Genomic DNA, 23,152 nt, shown 5'->3' on the forward strand with positions numbered 1-23,152 from the left:
TCTGAATGTATAATTAACCACCCACAAAATAAGCATTTTTATAGCTGAAGTGCATGTTCATTCATTCGTGTGAGAACTCCCACACTGAAGTGAGAATCGTAAAACTATTCATTCTAGTAGTATCATACTTATCCAAAGCACAGTGCTCTCTCTCTCTTTTTTTTTTTTTTTTTTTTTTGATTTGGTTTGGTTTTTTTCTGCTTATTCTTATAGTATCATCTGGATTAAATTATGTGAAAGGATAAAATTCAGTAACAAAAGCATGCCTTATGCTTATAGTTTGCTGAGAGGTATATCCCTTCTCTTTATTAGTAGCTACCATTCCCCAGTACACATATAAGCTCATCACTCTCAGACTAACTTGCTGTATCTTTTGACTTTATGTGATGCAGAGACTCACACAGACTAAGACTACTCTTAACCCTAAGGGGTTTCTTTGCATGATGGCTCCTCTGTTGCTTGTTTTATCAATCAACAACCAACTAAAACTCAACTTCAGTCCTAATCCACCAGTTCTCCCTGGGGTGCAACATGCAAATAGCTCGACATAAATCATGTGCCTAAAAATAAACAGTACTCCAAACCTTTGCAATGGAAAGAAGGAGAAAAGACGGTTAATAAAATCTTACTCTTTTGGATACCTACTTCAAGCTTTTTTTCTTTGTAAGTGCTTTTTACTACTTGAAAGATTTATTAAAAGGATATATATCCCTAGGCCATTTTTTCTATAAAACATGAGCATGCGACTTCCTCAGAGACATGACTATGTGAATTTATTTCATTTGAAGAGCATTAGAAAGGCAAAAATACAAAGTGTCAAGAATCTGACTCATAACAGGAACATAAAGATTAACCACTTTCATCTGTTTGCCTGACTAATAGATAAAGAAAAAAGAGTCATGAATACTTTCAAGTAAAGTCTGTAAAATTATTCAAGATTTGAGTGGCAATGAATAATCCAGGGAAACTACATTGGGGGTGGAAGGTGAGAAATGATGTTTAATAAACAAAAATACAATGTGATGCACAGTGTGCAACCAACAGACAGGAAAGTTTACCTGTGATCATTATTATTTTGGCTATACTTCATGGAACACATAAAATACAGATGGAAGACTGCAAGACATCTAAATATTTCTCTTTGACAACCAAAAACACAAGTGTAATTTCATAGTTCTGTTCATATGTCTATGTCAATCCCATATGAGTAGACAAAGACATATTTGACTAGTAAGCTAATTATTTTAGTGTAATTCCTAGGAGTAAGGTCCCTAGAACACCAATAGGGGAAGTATTTTTTCTTCTTCTGGATAGAGAAGCAAACCTAGACAAATTACAGAGTTTAGTTAATATTTTTATGTACCAGAAGTTTCAACTGAAACTCAAACACATTCTGTGTTTCTCTCATGTGATAATCTAGAATATGTTCTTTTCCTCCCTGGCATTAATTGTGAAATATGAAGATAAGGTTCTGTGAAAACCTAACTAAACCAACCTGTTTAATTCTTTTACTTCATGCTCAGGAAACCAATTTATTAATTAAATATATATAGTGACAATGACTGCTTCTTCAATATAGCGTTTTTGGAGGTAGCTCTTGTTTACTGTACAGTGACAAAATAATTGTGACCATGATATGAACTAAGATAATCAAAACAATTTTCCAGATTTCATTTTATGATACTCAAGTGTTCATACATCTTCATGCCAGAAAAAAACAGGCATACATGCCAAATTAATGCATCTTTTACTGCAAAAAATTATGTACTAAATATGAAAAGATCAAGTAATGTTAAGAAGTATGTCAATGCCTACACATGATATATTGAAAAGCTGAGATTTTAGTTATTAAAAAAACATCCAAGACTTTATTTCAGTTACTGACATAACTGAAATAAAAACATATGAATAACAAATAACCTAAAGTATTTTCTACCTCTTTTCCTTTTAATTGCTTGATAGTTTGTACCGCATGGACAGGTGATAAAAAAATCTAAATCACTTCCTTGGGTTGTACTATAATATATATTCATTGAGTGACCTCCCAAGTATATTTAGAAAATATACTTTGTTGGAATGTACTGTCATTTATATTTATCTATTTAGGTGAAATAAATGTCTAACTTATCAATGGTTCACATCAAATTATCAAATTAAATATTTATGCAGATTTAAAAATTACTAAGATTTCTAACATGGCAAGAAATGATGCAATTCTCCTCAAATCAGAATATCTGAATAGGCCTAATCAGTTAAGAGGTATTACACACAGAAGACATAGCATTCTGTCTATCTATATATGAATTGATTAAAAGTATTTCAATGAAGACATCCCCATCTTTTAGAGCATGTAAGTAGACACTAAGTAGCCAGTTTTCACTATAGATTATTTCATGTATTTCATCATAAGGGATGCATTTCTAGACTGTCAGAAAATATTGCCCTACATCTGTCCTATTCTAGATGAAGATTTCTAGGCATTTCTTCCCGCTGCTCTCCTAAGCAGCACATACTCAGATCAGTTCCTGGATAAAAATGAACAGTATCTTCTGTTTGATTTAGAATAGTTTTTGTCTCTTTTTTATCACTGAATACTGAGAACAAAAGGTGACGCACCAGGGAGTTTTCAGTCCAGCTGTTGTGACATGAAACAATATTTAAAATGCACAGTGGAATTTTTTCTTCCTTTTAAAGTAGGACTTGGTGCCCTGAATTCTTGTACTGTTAAATCCAAGACTTTATCAGTGTTAAACACGAACCCTAATATCAGTTTTTATCCAGAGGCACTACTCCACTGACAAACTAAACAAAACAGTAATGCTTCAGTCATGAAGTAAATATAACAGTAATAAAATTTTTAATTTATATTTGATTTGTGTGCTTCCCTGGAGGAATTTTCAAGCTATAATACTTAATGAATAAGAAGTTAAAAAAAAAAAATCCAGCTTGAGGGAAATATATCCTTCAACCTTATTTCTTGATTTCACAGTGTTAGAACAACAAACTTTTGAGAGCTCATGAGTGCATGGGTAAAGCTGGCCGATGCAAAGATTCTTGGTTGAAAATACATCATTTTCCCTGGGATAAATCTTCTAAAACATTACTTTGTAACATAAAGGTGAATTACAGGTATTCTGTGTATTGCCAGGTGGCAATATGCAATTTTACTGCCATACCCCCCTTCTACATTTCACCATAAAGCTTTTAATTCTGTAATTATGTCTCCGATGCAGTGTACTCTGTGACATGCCTCCCAAGTGGGCAGATGTTCCTAAGCAGATCTCTTATGTTGTGAAAGGAACCTCCCTTGGGTTTATCACTGTCAGACTGCATTAAGAGCAGGTATGAAAGGTAAGTAGATATGTTGTGCTATTTCTGTTTTGACACACTGTACCACTAGCCAAGGTTTTCTAGTGGTACAGCAACACTGAGCCAACAGGTTAATGAATGGAACCCGCAGAATACATCGTTAACCTGCAACCTCATCCAGTCTGCATGCAGTCTATTAAGTCTGTACTCCTATTATTCACATTGATGTGTTTACTGCTGCTGATACATTTGTTGTTGTACTTTATTTTGCTTCCAGTAATATACAGCTGCCTCTGAACCAAAATACCAAGGTGAGGAGACCTGCACTGGAGGGAGAAGAAGAGGAGGCTGTGAGGGGCAATTAGTGACCTGCCGACTTACTTGCATGACGAAGCTTGAAGCATCTCCTTTTCTCTCTGTCTCTTCACACTGACGGCCCCAGAGCACATCTGCGTCACACGCAAGGGAGGGGGCGGCTTGGTGAGAGGCGCCGAGATAGACAGAAAATTGTATACTGAGGACCTTGACAGCCTCACGGGGGGGATTTTTTTTCCCCCTCCTACGTACAGTGCATATAAAGGAGCCCCGATTTCTTTCTGTGCCAGCTCTCAGGCTTTGCCATCCCAGATAACGGCAGGCATGGGACTCCCCAGACAAACGGGATGGGAAGGAGGGAGGTGGAGAGAGGTTTCCAGGTGACTTTTTCTTCTCTGTCTGCACTCGGTCACGGAGCTCTAAGAGACTGAGGAGGTGCCACCTGCCTCCCGCTGTGGCTGCTGCCGCCGCCGCTCCTCTCCGGGCTCGCTCTCCCGTTAATCAGATTAGAGCGTCTTCGCAGCCTCCCTCACCCGCTCTTCCCTTGCAAGTGTCCGTCTCCCCTGAGAGATGTCCCTCAATTCTGCCTCTCTCTCCTCCCCTTTCCACTGATCACCGTGCAGTTCTCGTCAGCTCTGAGCATCTCCCCCTCTTTCTCCCTTTCCTGCTGGGTGTCTCTACGTCCTTTTGGCTCTGTGCATCGCTCCATCCATCCTCCCTCTCTCTCTCCGCGCTGGTGTGTGCGCGCATCTCTCTCCGCCCGGCGGCTGCCACTCCTCGCCCTACCAGCCCAGCGCTGCCCGCAGGAGCCGCCGCCGCTGCCGGAGCGGGGCCGCCCCGCGCCGCCGCCGCCGCCGCCGCCGCCTGGCCCTGCCTGGCCGCCGTGAGTCCCGCCTCAGCCCGCGCCCGTCCGCCGCCCGCCGCGGCACCATGTCCGGCTCCGGCAGGAAAGACTTCGACGTGAAGCACATCCTGCGCCTCCGCTGGAAACTGTTCAGCCACCCCTCGCCGGCGGGCGGCCCGGCGGGGGGAGGCTGCCTGCCGCCCGACAGCAGCTTCGAGCACTGGGGACCGAGCCAGAGCCGCCTGCTGAAGAGCCAGGAGAGAGGCAACGGCGTCTTCTGGAAGAAATCCGCCTCCTCCGCCTCCTCCTCGGCGGCCACCACGGCCAGCCCGCCCAACGGGACGCTGCTGTCCGCCGGCGTCCGGCCGGCCACGGGGCACGGCCCGGGACCGCCGCCGCCCCGCACCGTCTTCTACGTGGAGTCCCTGGAGGAGGAGGAGGAGGAGGCGGTGCCCGGCGGGATGGAGGTGGCCCGCGAGCCCGAGAAGCCCCTGGCGCCGCCGGAGCGGGGGGACGCGCCGGGGGGCTGCGCCGATGGAGGCGGCCGGGCAACAGGTGACGGAGGCGGGCACAGGTAGGGGAGCGCGGCCGCTCCGGCGCCGCCTGCGCGGCGGGCGCGGTCGGACCCGCGGGGTCATCGCGGGGCGGCGCGGCCCCGGGGGCCGCGGCGGGGCGGCGGCGCAGCCGGACCGGTGTGCTGGCGTTGTTGCGGGAGGGTGAGGGTCTGGAGGCGCGACGATTCCTCCCGTTTGAGCTGGCAGCGTTTGGAGGCGGAGGGAAGGGCGGCTGGAGGGCTGCCGAGAGTCCCAGGAAAGACCGGCCAGCCTCATGGTCAGGGTGCGGAGGACCAGGGATGCTGCCCTTGGTCTGCCCCTGGCCTTGCCCCTGCTCCTGGCCTGCGGCTGCCCCTGTCCCTGTCCCTGTCCCTGTCCCTGTCCCTGTCCCTTTCCTCACCTCCGCCCCCTCTCCTGGGCTGCCCCCGTTCGTGGGGCTGGCCCGAGAGCAAGCGCCTCTCAAAGCCGGCGCTCCGCGCTGGCGACCGTCCCTACCCAACTTTTTCAGAAGTTTATTAAAACGCTAGCGGAAGGTGGTGTTGTTCTGGGTACTGGGATGACAGGTGAAAGCTCGAAAGTAAAAGCGTCCGCTTTCCTGAAACTCGGTGTTAAAATCTACCGCAGAGAAAAATAAGATTTATAAGAATTTCATGTGTCATCAACCGAGTGACACATAAGAGGTTGTAAGAGCAAGAAAAACATATCCAGATTCTTGTGTTTCATACAAATGCATTCATGCTGAATTGCTTTTCCTTCCCATTCCCTGCCCTCCTCATGCCCAGCTGAAACACAAGTTACAATCATTTGAAGAAGGAAATGTAGCTAACAGAGAGCTTTCAGAAAACCTCCAATACAGATAGTCCTAAGGGTAAAATGATTCATTTCTTTTACTCTGCTTGCCTCTACCTCCCCACAGTTAAAATTACTTCATTTTAATTTCCCTTGTTTTTTGTTTGTTTGGATTTTTCTCCCTAGGGAGAGAAACGTACTGTTCTGTTTCTAAACATGAAAAGAAATGAAAAAAATTATTTGTTTTAGTTCTTTTTTTTCGTATTGAAAGTAATACATATAGTATTAAATATTTTATTACATGAAGGGACAGCACTGTGCATATGTTTTGATTAGTACAGTTGTAGATAAACGTATGGGTGTGTAACTTTGAGTATGTTACATGTTTTCAGAGAGCCCGAAAGCATATATTCTCGCCTTGACTCTCTTATTGTTTTGTCAGTTAGCACAGTTAATTTCTTAAGAGCTATGTAATTTAAACACGCGGAATAGTTGGTAAGTGACTTAGGATATATTTTTAAATCAAAATACTGAAGTTTTTATGAACACTGGAAGTTGTTCTGAGCAACAAGAAGGTGCTTATCCTAGGATTCAATTCACATTGTTATCAGATACACTACAAAGACAGACAAAATACCAACCTTAAAGTTATATCTTCAAGGTTGTTAAAGAGGGATGGAATGGAAGAGGTAAAGAACTATTATAAATATAGTTTCATTCTATGGACTTTTCATTTAGGTGTGTCACTGATCTGTAGATTCTATAGAATCTGTAGATTCTCAGTGGCACCACTTGATTTGTACATAAGAGTTGACTTGATAGAATGTATGTACTCTGTGACATTATGTATCCAATTACTGCTTTTGCTGCTCTTGATTTTCATAATCCATTTATTTCATGTTCTTCATTCATTGCTAGTGAAACAACACATCTAGTCATCAGTAGCTCATAATCCTGTTGAAGAAATATGCCCAAATTTCTTCAGATTTAAAATAACTGCTTCAGGAGATGTGACTTAACATTAATAATGAAAATGATGCCTTTTGAGGTATGAAAATGTTTTAGATAGTTTTAGAGTCTAAGACTTGACCTTCTGTTTCTTATCAAAGAACCTTTCATTTCCCTCTACGAACTTTGTACGTTATACCAAGAGGTGGTCAAGTGGTGCAAAAATGGCAGTTCTGTGCTTGAAAGTTCTATGATCCAACAATCTTCTAATGCCCAGGAAAGTTATGTCTCACTCATTCTGTATACGTAAGGCTTTTTATAAATGTTTTTTTCTGCTATTGACATATATGTAGAAGTGAAAATTGCTTTGTAGTGTTTTTTTTTTTTTTTTGGGTTTTTTTTCTTTTTTAATTTTTTTTTTATTTTTAGTATCTACTTGGTACCCTTGTAGCTCCAAAAGAGTTTTGGTTGGATTCTTATTTGGGGTTTTTGTTTGTTTGTTAGTTTCTTTTTATTAAGGTTTTTCCCAGCTGGTCTCCTCAGCTTGGTACATGGTTTTTGTACTGGAATCCTTCTTCAGCTCAGCTGGATTTGTTTTTCAGTGGAGTTTTAGTTACTGTTTCTACATCTAAGCTAAACATAAAGCTGGAGGATCTTGAATTCTTGGTTTTAATGTAATGTTAGATATTGTGGGATTTATATAATGAGAGATTATGGTTGTGTAATAATAAATACATTCTACTTTACTAATGTGAGTTTATTGCATGTATCTGAAGAACATCTTGCCATGCCAATGGTGCAGTATATCTATGCATAAGTAAGGTTATGTGGATAGTCCTATTAAGAAGACTGAAGGATTAGATAGGGCATGTTATAAAGTACTTACCCAATTATTCTATTTCCATATTTCCATTGTAAAAAGAAAAAAAAGATGCTTTACTGTTAACAGTTAGTGTTAGAACGTGGTCTGATTACTTGAAATTGCTTGGAAACACGCATATCAAATTGGTTTAGAGTTGGCATGACAAAATTGTCAATAGATGCTAGTGGATATTTAAAGATTTTTTTTTAATCTACATTTCCTAAGACAAAACTGTTAGGAAAAAAATCTATAATATGAATTTATAATTAAGATTTACAAATCAGCCACAAAACGCTTGGAAAATACCAGTGCAAAGACTTGTGATACATCCATCAGAGCCTCAAAGTTTATAATGGAGATTTTAACAATCATGATGGCTCTTTTCAGGTGACTTGTTAATCAACCCCCAACATGAATGGGATTCACTTAATAGACAATGAGTTAGTATTTTAGTCCCTCCCTCCTGAGTGGGTGGTAGCATGTTTTGCTAGCCTCACACTGTTCAAATCCTATGAAGATGTAATTCCTCATGAGCCCTTGGCACTGTTCACCACTACACACAGTACGTGCCTCACAAACTAGTAACAGGTTTATTTTTGCAACAGCCCTATTTTACAGTGGTGGGGGGAGGGGGGGGGGGGGCAAGCCAGAAAGAGAGATTAAAAAAAGAAAAATAAAAACAAACCATTGAATTGATTGGTTTCAGAGCACATAGCACTTTTCTCCCACTACTTTCTCTGTTCTCACTTGCACCCATAAATGATGAGCCCATCTGCAAACCAGTCCCAGACTCCTCTGGTTGTGTGCAGAAGTGGAAAACACAGGATTCAATTAACATTTTGTTTAAGAGACAGTTCCAAGAAGATTGTGCCAGATATGCCTGACCCACATAAAGCAAGCACTGACAATTTCCATAAAACATACAAGAATATGAAAATACAGTTTCTGAAAGAAGATGGCAAATCCTCCCATCATTAGATACTGTCTAATAGTGTACCATAAAGAAAGATGCAAAAGGACTGAATACTGTACCTTCCTCACACAACAGAGTTTCAAAGTTTCATGCTTAAATGTTGAGTCACTAGGAAAGTAATGAGTTAGGCATTTTACTGTGCTTCTGTCAAGTTTGTCAATGGGAAGTAAAAAAAAAACAGTATTAATGGGAATCCAAAAGATTGATAATTGAGAGAATGATTTTCTAATTCAAACATTAACTGAGAAATGTAGCTTGCAAGTCTCTGTGGTCAAAACTATTTATTTAAATTAAATGATTGTGATCACTGTAGAATCAGGAACATAAAAATGTGCATGGTTAAACTATATGCTCAAAGCTTTTGTATAAGCATTTCTTTTATGTTTTTCTGTTCTGAGTCCACAGATCCTGCATTTTGATGCTTTTGCCCATTAGTCTCTCCTGCTTCCAAGTCTTCTTCCTTTTCTCCTAGCAACCTACAACCTTGTGGTTGGCGTGCTGCTATAGAAAGTTATGAATTTGAAACCTATCAGGATGATCAACATTCTCAGTGCAGCTTTCTAATTTAATGAGAAAATATTTTGATCATTTTAGAAAACGGAGATAAAACTGTCATAAAAATCTGCTACTTGGCTACTTCATGTACTGCTTTAAGTTTATCTAGTCTTATGAGAGGATCATGGTCTCTGGTTTCTAAGTAAATGGAGTTTCCTGTTTACAGCTTTCATCTTGGTACCTGAACTTACAAGAAGAGGAGAATCAAGGTACCTTCCTATGTCTTAGTTTACCCTGTGAGCTCTCACAACTTCAAATATTTTCACAAGTGATCATAGCTGTGGCTTTTCTGAGGTACTATCCATATTTGAAACATAGCTTCCTTCTCCTGTGACAACCAGATCCTAAGATTGGATACTAAAGAACTCAAATTAATAGCTGCTTATGTTTTTATATTATCTTGTATAGACTACTTTGTTAAGATAGTAATTTAATGCTTGGGGTGATTTATAGATCACACAATTCTGCATTTCTAGGTTATGGAATCAGAAGAGGATAATCCATTTGTTTTTGTCATAAACCAGTTTTTTAACTCTATTATGAAACTTCTAAAAATGGTTATATAACTTGTAGGCTTTTGTTTTTATACATTTAACTTCCACAACAAAAGAGTCAGGGTTCCTACACAACACAGCCCACAGACCTTTCTCCTCCAAAGCTCTTATTCAGTCTCAGAGGATCTATGCTCTGTGCATGGGATGCAGAAGAATCAGGTGATAAAAATAGTGCAAGATCACATAGCTGAAGGCTGTATATATATACACGTGTATGGAATTAGATAAGTTACAAAGAGAATCTAGGTCTAGAATTTCCTAACTTTAAAAACTGGCTTTGGTACTTGCAGAACAGCATTTCTAAAGCTTGGCTGTTTGTTTTGGTTGCTTTTTAATAAAAGAAGCAGAAGAACACACAAGTCACTTCATGTACTGCCACTTCTTTTGTCCATCACTTGAATGCAGAACAGAAACTTGAGGATTCCCTGTGTATCCCATTGCCACTTGAACTGATACAACAACTGACATAAAAGAAAGTTCTTAATTTTTACATTGGTAATTACTACAATGATTGTGTGCTTTCTCTGCAGAAAGATTGACGACTTCAACAGCTGAAGATATGGCAAGTATTTAGAGTCTTCCACTGCATTTGGAATTATAGAGACAAGCAGATTCATATAACTTTCTTCTTGGTGTTCCCTTGCTTTTGTTACATCCTCTTTACATTTTATTTTATTGAATATGAATTCTCCTGGACCTTGTTCTTGGGTTTTTTTTCTTCTTTCTATAGTCTCAAAGGAATCCCAGCTATCTTCTTCAAATCCTAGATTCCTTACCCAGAAGTCATTACTTGGTTTTACCAACTTCTTTTACCATCTGCCTCATTGATTTACGTATTTCTGTCCAGTCTTGCCTATACCTTGTCCTAGATAGTTCTAAAAATAAAGTAAAATTTCCTGTAGTTCATTAACATTCTTGGACCTCTCATTCTTCTGTTTCTCCCTAACTATTTTGTAATCTTTGAATTTCAGTATAATTTATGTCTTCCCTTATCTCCTTTGTAATTTTTAATAAAATCATAATAGAATTCCCATTCCTATGTTTTTACCTCAGCTCCCCATTTTACTTTGTTCTCTTGATTTGTTTTATCATTCTCTGCCAAGCTGATGCTAGTATTTGCTATGTTTAATGGGTCAGCAAGCCACTTTAGTTTGAGTAACTTGTTTAGTCTAAGATGAGGATTTATCTTTATCTTAGATGCACATTTTTGAATACGGTGAATTATCTATCAGATGTCCCTACTTCTCTTCATTGAGTATAACAATAGTCTAAAGTAGCTAGTTCAGGTTTAAATGTTTGATTTAAATGTTTAATGTTCAATTAAATTTGGTAAAAAGAACACCATTTGAAGTCTGCATTGCAAATTCAAACAGTTCTAAAAAGATGGAATAAAAGGATAGAATTAATTGAATCTATTATTTTTTCACAATGTTAGTAAAAAGCATATCACTCATCTCAATAAAAGTATAGATGCTGCTAGAAAACATAAGCCCATTAAACATGCTAGGAAGCAAAGGACTTGACCAGTTTCTTGGTTGTTGTTACCCATGTACTTTCAACTTTGACAAAACCAACCATTCTTTTTTCCTCTGGACTAAGTTGCACTGTTTTGAAGGAATATTTTTAAAAAATATAACATTAAGAAAAGATTTGGCAGTGAAAATATCAGTTGCACAGGGAGTGACTGAATCGGTGAAAGACCTCTAAAACTAACTACCTCTTAAGTGTAACATCAAAGAACATTGCAAAAGGGAAATGCTTTTCAACCTTTTCATAGTCAACGTAAAATAAAGAACAGAGAATAGCCATCTTGAAAATCCAATTGATAGTGAATCTTTATAGAGAAGTCTGCAGAAATACTGTTGGCTTGAATATAATTTTTTTACCTCCATAAAACCATTTCTGGAATATTAATAGTAGGGACTTAGATAAGTCAATATATACTCAAATAAATATGTATCATCTGCATTTCTCTCTTTATATATACATCATAATATTGACATATATTAAAAGTGCATATATGTATATAATTTATATAGTTCTTAATAAATAAATTAGAGTTAATTCCTATGAAGTTCATTTAAATATTGTACATTAAAAAAATTAAGCATATTGTTGAAATCTGTTAAATTTGTAAGAATGCTGCTGATACATAAAGATAAACATACTCTTAACATGTGATCATTGCTTTCTAGCAGCTACTTCTTATCCTTGTGACTAATTTTCTTTATACCCTGTTGGAAGCAGCTGAAGAATTTGCTCTTTCTTTTTGTATCTCAAACTTGCATTTTTTAGGCAAAAAGTGCTCCTTAAATGTTCTGCTATGATATTTTGGCAGAATTTTCTAACATACAAATTTCCTGGTATTGTTAGAACAATTTCTTAAAATACATAATTGATGATCTAAAGTAAACTATTTACACTAGGGAAAGAACTAGATGTTATTAAAAGTTTCAGAAAGGAAATTTATCCTGTAAAGAGTTGAGAACTGCTGCAACTTCCTCAGAAATACAAGCAACTGTGTAATCATCCCTAATAATACTGAAAAAATAAATCCTCCAAATCCCCCAACTTTTTCAAAAATTTAATTTCATCAGTATCTAAAATTTCTGACTTTTATTTCAAAAATTCATAATTTACCAAGAATTTAAGATAAACAGAGATCCAAATACTAAAATATTATGACTTTTTGATAAGAGTTTAAGTAAAGGTTTGTTTAGATGTTTTTCCATTAGTAATTTAAATATCTTACTTCAAAATTTTTGAAAATGTTACTTTTAACTGTAATATCAGTTAAAAGTAATATCAATTGAAACTGATACTATGAAACTGATATCTGAAATAAAAGAAAGTTTCTCCAAAATTTATGTTAAAATTTAGCTAGACGTTTCAATAAATGCTTCAAGTTTGTCACATTGTTCTTTCCATATCTTCTATTTCCAGCTGAAGTCCTAAATAGTGCCTATGCTGAGGATTAATGTTAGTTTAGGCCAGTGTTACAGTTCTGTAGTCCTAATGATATATATTCAAGGCATCAGAGGTGATTGTCATGAATAGCCTGGTTTTCCAAACCACATTTGCAATCATAGCTCCTATTTCTTCACTCTTCAGTCCTTTATTGCATATGTCCTGGCCACATTTTGGCTGTCACACAGACCTTTCCTACAATTAGGATCCTGAATCCATTCTTTGTCTTACTCAGGCAAATCTTATCTCTTGATTTCCATTTTCACTACTTTATGTGTAATATCATCTGTTCTACTTGACTCATGAAAAATATTTACTTTAATTAATGAGATAAAGTGGAAAATAAATGATGGGTATTTAATTCTCAGAAATGAGCCAACAGAAAAACACAGAGAGAATTAAGACTTGGTTTAATGTGGTGTGTATACCAAAGTTTGGACTTCACCTTATTATATTAAAATGGAATATTAGAAATAAACATTTAAGATTATGTAACATTGAAAATAAGAGGTTTCATATTTTAGTGTTTGCCATTATCTCAAAATGTATTTGAGAGATGGAAATGTCTTTTTCAAAACTTCAAACTTATTTATTGAATCTAAATCAAAAATCTTTATCACACAGGATTGATTTTATGAATTTAATAAAGCAGTGATTTTCTTATTCTTTAATAAGTAGCTGGGTATAATTAATGGAACACATCATCTGCAGTTCAATCTTTTTTTTAACTGTATCAGTCAAGTTTTCTGTTTGACTATGTTTCATCAACATTAAAATATTCAACCTTTTGTAACATTTGTATTTTTCTGTCATCTGTTTTCATCCTTCTTCCTACTCTTACCATATGGAAAAACAGTTCTGTTTTGACCTTGCTGTCTTGTTGCTGCTATGTAGATATGCTTTGTGCAAAACTCATGAAGGAAAACAAAAGCAAATCAAATAAAAAAATCACAAAAGATCCTTGAATCTTAATGGCTATAATCACATGCAGTATCTTTGCTGAATATAGTCCTAGGACTGAATTCTATTTGGCCTCCTAATTATTTCTAGAAATTCTTCAATGGTTTAAGTGATGCATACCAAAAAATAGTGTTGAATTATGTAAGGAGAAAAAGGTACAGGATGCATACCTCATTCTGTTGTGCTCTGTGATTTTGTTTGAAACTATAGTTTCTGAGATTATTTTATATTCTAGCAGGGTATAGGGTCTTTCAGAGTGTAGAATTTGTTTTGCCTTCAGCAGCTATGGAGGAAGCATTATAAAAACCACTGCATCTGTATTTGCAGGAATATATGGCACTTCAGATACTCAACTTTTAGTTATTGGATGGACTTCTGATTACCTACAGAGATTTAACTTCTTTTCATTTTCTAGATTAGTCAGGTACATCACCAGTCCAAGCCTTCAGGCATATCTGGTTCACTGTTTTTTTTTTCTAATATTCTTTGTTATTTCTCTACTTATAAATTGGAATATGTAATATTAGTGTACCTTCATCCACTACTAATTTCCATATGCATTGCTATATTTTTATTCATGCAGTAATAGCTTATGAATGTCCAAAAGATTAAATTCGTTACATTATTTCTGTTATAGAGTTTTGTAATGTTAATCACCATGCTAAATGCAAACCTTCTGTGTGGCTGTATTTATGCTCTGTTTATTTATTGAATAAATAAATAAACAACTTCTGTCAGTTGTTTCATTATAATTTTACTATTAACTTATCCACAGAGATTACCACTTTTTATATCAATTATCTGTAGTTCAAAACAAAAATACCCCTTCAAAGTACCAATAGTAAGAGTAACTCCAAAGTAAATGAGACATCAAAAATAGGGAAGGAAAGAGAAGAAAGAAGGGAAGAGAGAAAGTAAACAATATAAAATAAACTGCTCCATATTTTCAGTTAGTGGGAACAGTTTTTAAAACTATATTTAGTCTTCTATTGATAAACATAAGGACTTCAAACTACTGTCACATCTCAGAAGTTGTTTTTTTAATAGCAAAAGCTTCAATTAATAATTGTTTGTTAATCAACAATGCCTTCCCCAACATATTTGATGATAATTAATCCTTCTGAGTTAAGTTTTTGCATATCGTGACTCTGGTATTTTAATTTAGAAGATTAATGACTTTTGTTTGAAAAGTAATAGTCTTTGAGAGGATAGAAATTTAGATGAAAGTGAATGCTTCTATACACTGTTCATCGGAGATGTAAATGGAATTTTTGAAAACTGCTATAAAAGAGATTGAAGAGAAAAGCCTTGACATGCAAAATTAGGACCAGTAATTGTAGGAATTCAGATTTTTTTTTGCACCCAATACTTTCATTTTAGTCAATGCTTTTTAGAAATAAAAATGAAAATATTCTTAAATGATTCATATGTTATAGGAGAGAATTAAAATACACACAACAATCTTGAATAAAGCAAGAGACCTCTGAAAAAAATGAATATGGAATAGTGCAACTTGCTATCCTGTCACAACAATAATCAGCAGAGATGTGAAGTAGGATCATGTCTAGATAGCATTCTGCAGAAGTGTTGCACTTAGTACAAAGCAAATAAAATATGAATCAAGTATTCCATACTACTTGCTAAAATTTAATCATAGAAGTAGATGAACAGACACATAGCCTGTGAAGAAAGGAATTTCTAATCTCTGATTTGTTTGGGTAGAGACTCAGCTCTACTGTATTGTCCAGGACAATCAAGAAGTGCATGGATTGTTTAAAGAAATTCTAGGTAAAAAAAGGTACTATCATTTTAGAAAACATGTTGTACCAAGAAAAGATTATCACAGGAAAGAAATGTTATTGTATTTTTTAAGTAGCAAACAGGTTTACTAGTCATGGTGTGGACTCTTTAATATCCTGGAATATAAGATTATAATAAACTAGATAAACTTCCATAATCATGACATGTTTAAATGTGACAATCTTTTTGCCTTGAAGAGAGAAGCATATTCAATAATATCTCTCAAACTGTCACTAAGTATCTTTCTATGAAAAGGTTGCCTGGAGATGCTGACAAAGGTGAAGTCAAATAACATGTCTCTTTGGGGGTTTGTTTTTCTGTCTTGGCTTTTTGTGTAGTCTAAACAGAGCCACCCATGATTATTGTACTGTAGGAAAAGCTCAGTGTACTTCAGGATTTTTACTTGCCTTGATTTTTTATGTTAGCATATGAAAACAATAGTTGAAAAAAAACAACCCAATCCAACAGATGGTTTGTGCTTTCTGTTACAAACAGATGATATAATATCTCTAGTGTATGCATTATCTGTTAAAAGTTCTCAGGAAAGTATGATTGTGGCCTAAATTGCTCAGAAAAATGTCAATGTCTTTTTTAAAATTTATGTTAAATGGTGAGGAGTCTACATATTTCAATAGATGCACAGTTGTATGCTTCCGTGATATACAGAATATAGATATTTGATATCTAGATACAGTAAGACAAACCAGAAAAATGCTTATTTCTGGAAGTATTGCTGCCTCTCTTTGCAAATGTAATGTTTTGACTATCTGTTGCAAACTGTGCTGTCAGGGCCACAATACTGTAATGAAAGTTTTCTCTCTGTATGTTTGAGCATATTGAAATAACAAGTAGATGGGTCTTACTTTCCTCACTGTTTTTTATTGATTTTTTTAATATATACATTTCATTATTTAGTCCAGAATTTCCTGGAGAATACACAGATAGTAATATTGGCTTTTTTATGTTTTGAGAAAAAAAAACAAAAAAGCACTACATTGGAGAAGAGTGTGATGGAACACAAAAATACAATTCCCTTTTCTGTGCAGGTGAAATTTAATTTATCTAAGATTTCTTGCCATTACTATAAAAGGAAATAATTCTGTTAGAAAACAAAATCTAGTATCATATCAGAGTATGCAGCTGTTGCAATTACTCTCTTTCCATTCTTGTAAAGGTTTTTCTCTTCAGGAACAGAGCTTTCTCTACAAATGTCTAAAAAAATGCACCAAACAAACACAAACTTTATGTCATGTACAGTAGACAATTTTTAAAATATCAAAACTCAATCTAAAGCTGATATAATTTAAAGATAAATTATCTATCAAAACCAGGTATTCCTAATGACTATTCATGTAAATATGTTGCATGCCTTGTCTTTGCTGTGTGGTATTTCAGAAAGTCTTTTTAGGTTATTCATATTTTTGCCATAACCTTTGTCTTCCAATCCCTAATTTCCTTTTATCTCATGCTAATTCATATAAGAATGTCTGAGGAGTCCATATGGTAAATTATTACTTTAAATTAGTCTATGTAGCAAATTTCTTTAGGCTTGTTTGGAAACCAAAATGTGTTGGAAGTAGGAAGAAATAGTCCTTGTGTGTACAGTTTGATCAATCTATTCTAATTCAATTCACTGTGAATGGAAGGGTGAGTCAAAAAAGAACTGATGCTTCTTTTCTGTGCACAAAGCAGGGATTAACATGAATATTCCATGAATATATTTTTGTGATAAAGTACTGTTTTGTAAAAAATAGTGGGAAGGTGTTGTTCCACTGCTACCATTTACTGATTAAAATTAATAATTAAGATTTTCACAATGACTGAAACTTCCTATATGCCATATAAAAAAAAAATCCCAATCTCATTAAAAAAAAAAAGTTTTTTTCACAGATCATAATTAGATAATTAAAAAGCCTAAAGAGTATGACAGGAGCTGGTACTGAATTATTCAAATTATATGTTGGATTGAGCTGATAAGAACTTTTTCTTTTGTAATTTTTGCATTTGGGTTCATGAAATCATCAAGGTTCTGATTGCATTGTTAGAATTATGGAAAATTATTTATCTCAAAAATCTCATCAAATGGTTCAAGACATGATTTTAAATCTAATGGAAGAAGAAGGAAAATATATTTCATTATTAATTCTCAGATCATAGATCATATTTTGAGGAGTTTAGCCATCACATGAATGTTTTAAAATTGCATACCTTTTCTGAGCACATAAGTTCTTCCCTGTGAACAGCTATCTGGCTTAAGTAATCTTTTGGGTTTTAGAGTCTCCTATGTTTATATAGACTTGCTCTATGATTGAGAACAGATAAAGATTTCAGTAACAGTAATAAGTTTTAGATGGATGAATTTCACAGTATTCCATGCCTTTTGAAGAAAATATGCTAAATAATCTAATATGCTAAATTAGTTTTATATTAAAGTTTATAATTTACTCTCAGCATTATATTTTAGTCTTATTTTCCATTACTTATGGTAGTGTCAAAAGGAAATGAGCCATAGCGATCTTATAGATAGGAAATAATATATTTGCTAAAAGCAAAATAGGGGCAAAAAAAAAGCAGTATTATTCTTCTGCTAAACCTTTTGTCACACGCTGTGTGACATGCTATGCTATTGTCCCTGCTTTATGACCTTTACAAATGGCATTTCATTTTAAATCTCCACATTGTATTAGAAACTAATTTCTGAGATTAAAGCAGCATTTATTAGGTTTTATAATTAGAAAATTTTGGATAAATGGCATACAAACTAGAGGAGCTAGAGTTTTAGTAACTCTCCTCTAACTACCCTGACTTTTCTTATTATTTCTTCTGTGTATTGGATTACTAGGTCAAAAAAAATAACTTTTTCAAATTTTCTTTGCTAAAACTGTAGGCAGTAAGCTTTGGTGAACCTCTTTCAGCCTTGTTTTTCAGGTGATACATTTGTTTCTTCAATTTAATTTTACTCATCTAACAGAATGACACCTAGTTCCTTAGTCATCTAGTCAACATATTGTACTTGGTATTTGAATATAGCTTGTCTTAAAAAAGACAATGTGCATATACTGCATGAGGTGAGTCCTCTATGTGATGAAAGGGAAGAAGGATTACAGTTCTTGAGTGAGATCATTATTGAGGTAGAGTATTTCAATGCATTTTAGCTATTTACATTTAGATTACATATTTTGGTGTACCTTTCTATATTCTGTAGTAAGTGGAGAAAAATACATACTTTAAGCCATGGTTCAGCTGGCATACATCAGATGTCTACAGTAGTATGGATTGGATTGTGTTTAAGAAGTGCTTAGATTTCTGTACTACCCATTCTATGTTTCCATAAAGATTGTCCATGAATAGAATAATGAAGAATAAAATGGGGCAAGGCAGAATCTGAATTTTTCTCTTCTAATGAGCTTAGATTTCTGGGAAGGCAGCCCAAACCTCATCATCTTAACCTAAAATTATAAAAAGAATGAATTAAAAGAGAATAAATATTACTTTAAAGGTAGAAATAAAGAATATTTTTTAGCTGCTCTCTTTCGTATATAGATAGATTTACTTCAAATTACATCTAATGCTTTATAAAAGAAGATATTAGGATAAAAATGTATCTCAGAAGGTTCTAAAACAGAAAACAAGAATTGTGCAGTGCTGCCAAAGAAAATTACATAAACTATGATGAAAATTTTACAAATTAGAAAAACAAATACAAAATGAAAATTTCAGAAGTTAAGTTACTCTTGCAATTGAAAGTGTTATTTTTGGTCCAAGGCACATATTTTTCACCTATAAAGAAGAAAACCCACAACTTTTTAACATTACTGAACCACCTGCTGAACCATCTATTTGAATTATTTTCAAATGTGCTTAAAAGCTGTATATAAGAATTTCATACAGAGATACTGTTGAGAGGTACTGGATGAAGATTTCTGAATTCAAACAGAATTTATTCAGATTGAGGCTCAACCTTATCAACCCCCTTAGCTATTGACAGGGCTACTGGTATCGACTAAAATATTTTTGATGTCTGGTGACCAGTAGTTCCTTACTAAATTTTGAAATTAGCCAAAGACAAACTAATTGAAAGTTTTGAAAGTAAGTTTGTAACAATTTCATTTTATTAGATATCAGTGGTTATTTTCTTTTTTCTTTTTTACTGTTATGCATTGACCAAAAATAAATATCCCATGAGAAAGCAGTATCAGAAAAGCATATCCATAAAGCAGGTATGCAATAAAATCTGTATTTTTTTTACTTTCTGGTAGATACACTTGCTGTCTTTTAAACAGAAATTATCACAAGCTCAACTCTTGTCTTAATATTTCATAACCTTAAGCCTTATAAAACTTTAACTCTGATATAAAATTTTAATAGATAGCAGAAGATGCTGAATAAGAATATTTTGAAAGGGGTTCTTTAGCACAAAGAAAAAAGTGCTAAATTACTGAAGTAATGTGAATATTTCATGTTGTAAGAACTGGCTTCAATGTCAACTTTCACTTTTTTGAGAAAAATACACCTCTGAAAGGTTAGTTATAACCTTTGGAAAAGGTTACTTTAGTAATACTAAGCAGGGAAGCATATGAAATGTTTGCAAGACTTTATGTTTTTAGTATTCGTGTTCCTGATATCAATTAAAAATATGATCATTCAGGGAAAAGTGCATTTTGAAACAAATGTTGGCAAAAGCTTTATCCTCCATAAAGTATATTAAAGGAAAACAAATAAGGGAGAAATGATTGATATGTATTTTAGATTGAAGTCTGCAAGCCTCATTTATATTTTGGGAGTTAAACATCAACATTTGAATTTTCAGTTCTGACTGACAGTACCATTTTGCTTGGCTTCATTGGTTCCTCTAAAATTAGAAACCAAAGAAATGAATGACAACAGAATTTAAGAAACTCCACCTAAAGAATCATGCCTTATATCTAGAGTCACAGCTGGATGGGGTAGTCAATTTATGCCAAGTTCTTCCAGCCATAAGTATGTTGTTTAAAGCTTTATATGGTGGTACTATATTAATAAATTATTGTCTAACTAGTATGATTGATGGGTATCCAATGTTTTTGTGTTTACTATCCTCAACTTAGAAATAGCTTCAAGGACTGAAATAAGGGACATTTTGTTTCAAGCTGTCATTTCTTTGCTTCCTTTCCATGCCCCAGTTGCTCTGTAGTTTACAGCACTGTCAAATATGGGTCACCTTATCACTGACTACACAAGTTGTGACAAGCATTAATGTGAAGGAGAGTTTTTTTCAGAATAAAGGAAACAGCTTCTCAAATTATCTTTTATTCTTTTCTCTCACCCTTTTTTGTCCTGTTTTTTCTTCTCATTCCACAGCATTGAGCTGTATTGCTGTCAGCCCTGTGAAAATACTACTTTGTAAACTGCAAACATAATAAAATTGCTGGTCATGACAAATGGCTCAAGTCAGTTTTTCCTATTAAGTCCATGTAATAGCTGCAGTATGTACTGTGCTGTACTGAGGAATTGGAGTATAGCCTCTGCAGGAACTAACCTACCAATTCTTAACCAGAAGTAAATCAGACAATGATGAATTGTCTTCTTCTTTAAGAGTATTCATAAAGTCTCTACTGTGCATTTTCTGTGGAGGCAAAAGTTTCCCAGATTTCTGGAACCTTGTGCAGCTTCTGTATACTAGTTTTTCTTTTATCAGGTTTTGTTTCTAACTTCATTGCATACGAATTTCCATGGGGACTTTGAGAAAGTTTGGTTCAATAAAATGATATAAAATTGACTCTTCATTTTACATCTGGAAAGTGTGATCTTTAGAGACAGTGCCAATAACTGACGGGTATAAGATGCTCACCAAGGTGCCTGTGCCCTATCATCTTAAATGTATGGTGTCTGATTCAAGAAGTGGTTATAAGAAAGATTTATTTTAAATAACATGACTGTGGTGGTACATTATGCACTCTAGATTACATATAGACACATACACAAACAGATGAATTTTCTATTCCCACAGAATAAAGATAGTGAAATCTCTCAAAATGAAACTGTTCCTGTATTTCAAAATATTTAAAAAAAGAATGGTCTTTATTATGAGAATGCTGAAAGAGGAATAAAATTAAATTACTGTCATATCACCTATTTGAGAAGTTAAAGATAAAAACTCACTGCCAGATCGAAGATTCCACCATCCGACTTAGTAAGTGGTTGCCAAGCATATATTAACATAAGGAAAGAGAATCAAATGGTATACTATATTATGAAAATAAAATTATTGACAATGAATCCAAAGTTATTGTCTAAGTGATAATAGACAATTTTTAGCCAATTTGGAGCCTAGTGTTTCTCATATGTGGTGATTGTTCCCCAGCCTCCTTGATTCTGCAGTTATCATGACTGAATTTAATCTACTTTTGTTATGGTTCAAATGTATTACTCAGTCATTTAGAAGCATGAGGTCTTTCTTATATCTCTATGATCAAGTTAGATGTGATTATCTTTAATAATTTAAATAAAATATTTGATATACTCATTTTTCTTGGGTAAATAATTAAAAACAAACACAGCATACAGATTGTTCAGGGATGTTTCTGTGAAGATCTATTCAGTATGAAGAATGACCATTCATTTCAATTCTTCTCAATTCCAATCTTTTAGCTGATAATTAATTCATTAAAGATCTTCTTCCTTTAAAACAGGATAGGTTCTTTCAAAGATGCTGAGGGGAGGAATTAACCAAAGTTTTATTGAAAAAAAAAAAGAGTATATTGTTCATATTATATTCATATAATTGCTGATCCCTTTACATACTAAAACTTGTAAGCTCAGGGTTTCTTCCTTGCAACCCAGTTTGAAACTGTAACTTAGGTATTCATGTGTATAATGAATCATGATTCTTATTTTACTTTTATACTAATTTCCTTGTAATAGAAGTAAGACAATGACTAGACATTTTCTTACAGCTGATGTCACACTAATAGGTTCTGCCCATTATCCTGATACCTAAAGTGATTTAAGAAATTGCTTAAACCACAGCAGATTGCTGTGCATTTCACAGAAAATTTGTGGATGAATAGTGAATTATCCAGGCAATTTATTGTTTTCTATTTCATAAATCCTTTTCTTTAGTAATTTCATTTTGTGACTACTTGTCAAATTTTGTTACCAGTAAAAAGAAGACATCTGGTTAGAGAATCTACACGTGTCCCTCTGTGATTGAACTTTATTGTAAATAGCAAATTAGAAAAGATACATGAAAAAATCAAAACAAAACTGAATGAAGCACAGGACTTTTCATATTTTTAAAACCTTGAAAATTGCTTATTTTTATGCAGCTTCCTTCCAGGTATGATTCACTCTTTCAGTGCGTGATACTGCAATATTTCTGCTATCCATTTCTTGTTCTTTGCTGGAACTATCATCTTCATTTCAAGAGAGTCTCAAAAAAAAAAAAAAAAGCAACAGGCATCTAAGAATATGAAACTAAAAGATTGTTCCATTTTAGAGCTGTCATTCTGTCAAGCTTTTTGAAAAATGCATCAAAAAATATGAGTTCATTATAACAGAAAAATAGAATGGGAAGAAAAAAATTATTTCCTCTTTTTTTTTCCTATCATTTTCTATCATTTTTCAGTATACAAGGCAAAGTTAGAGATATGATGAAGACTTAGTTTTTAGTAAAAGTTAATCCAAAGATTAATTTTTTGTAGAAATGCATAATTATGAAATTAATGATATTTAATTTCTGTT

The 23,152-nt window shown here is 35.1% G+C and overlaps 1 protein-coding gene across 1 annotated transcript in view; it reads left to right on the forward strand.

Annotated features, from left to right (window-relative positions):
- Positions 1 to 4,515: 4,515 nt before the first annotated feature.
- The window catches only part of KLHL1 (kelch like family member 1), a 197,657-nt gene continuing 179,020 nt past the window's right edge, over positions 4,516 to 23,152 (forward strand). Inside the window, exon 1 of the mRNA XM_021548042.4 lies at positions 4,516 to 5,042. Within this exon, the coding sequence (XP_021403717.3) occupies positions 4,555 to 5,042 (488 nt within the window). The 5' untranslated portion in view covers positions 4,516 to 4,554. The remainder of the gene's footprint in view (positions 5,043 to 23,152) is intronic.

This window comes from Lonchura striata, chromosome 1, assembly GCF_050655825.1.
Source record: "Lonchura striata isolate lonStrDom1 chromosome 1, ASM5065582v1, whole genome shotgun sequence".
In the NCBI taxonomy this organism is placed as follows: domain Eukaryota; kingdom Metazoa; phylum Chordata; class Aves; order Passeriformes; family Estrildidae; genus Lonchura; species Lonchura striata.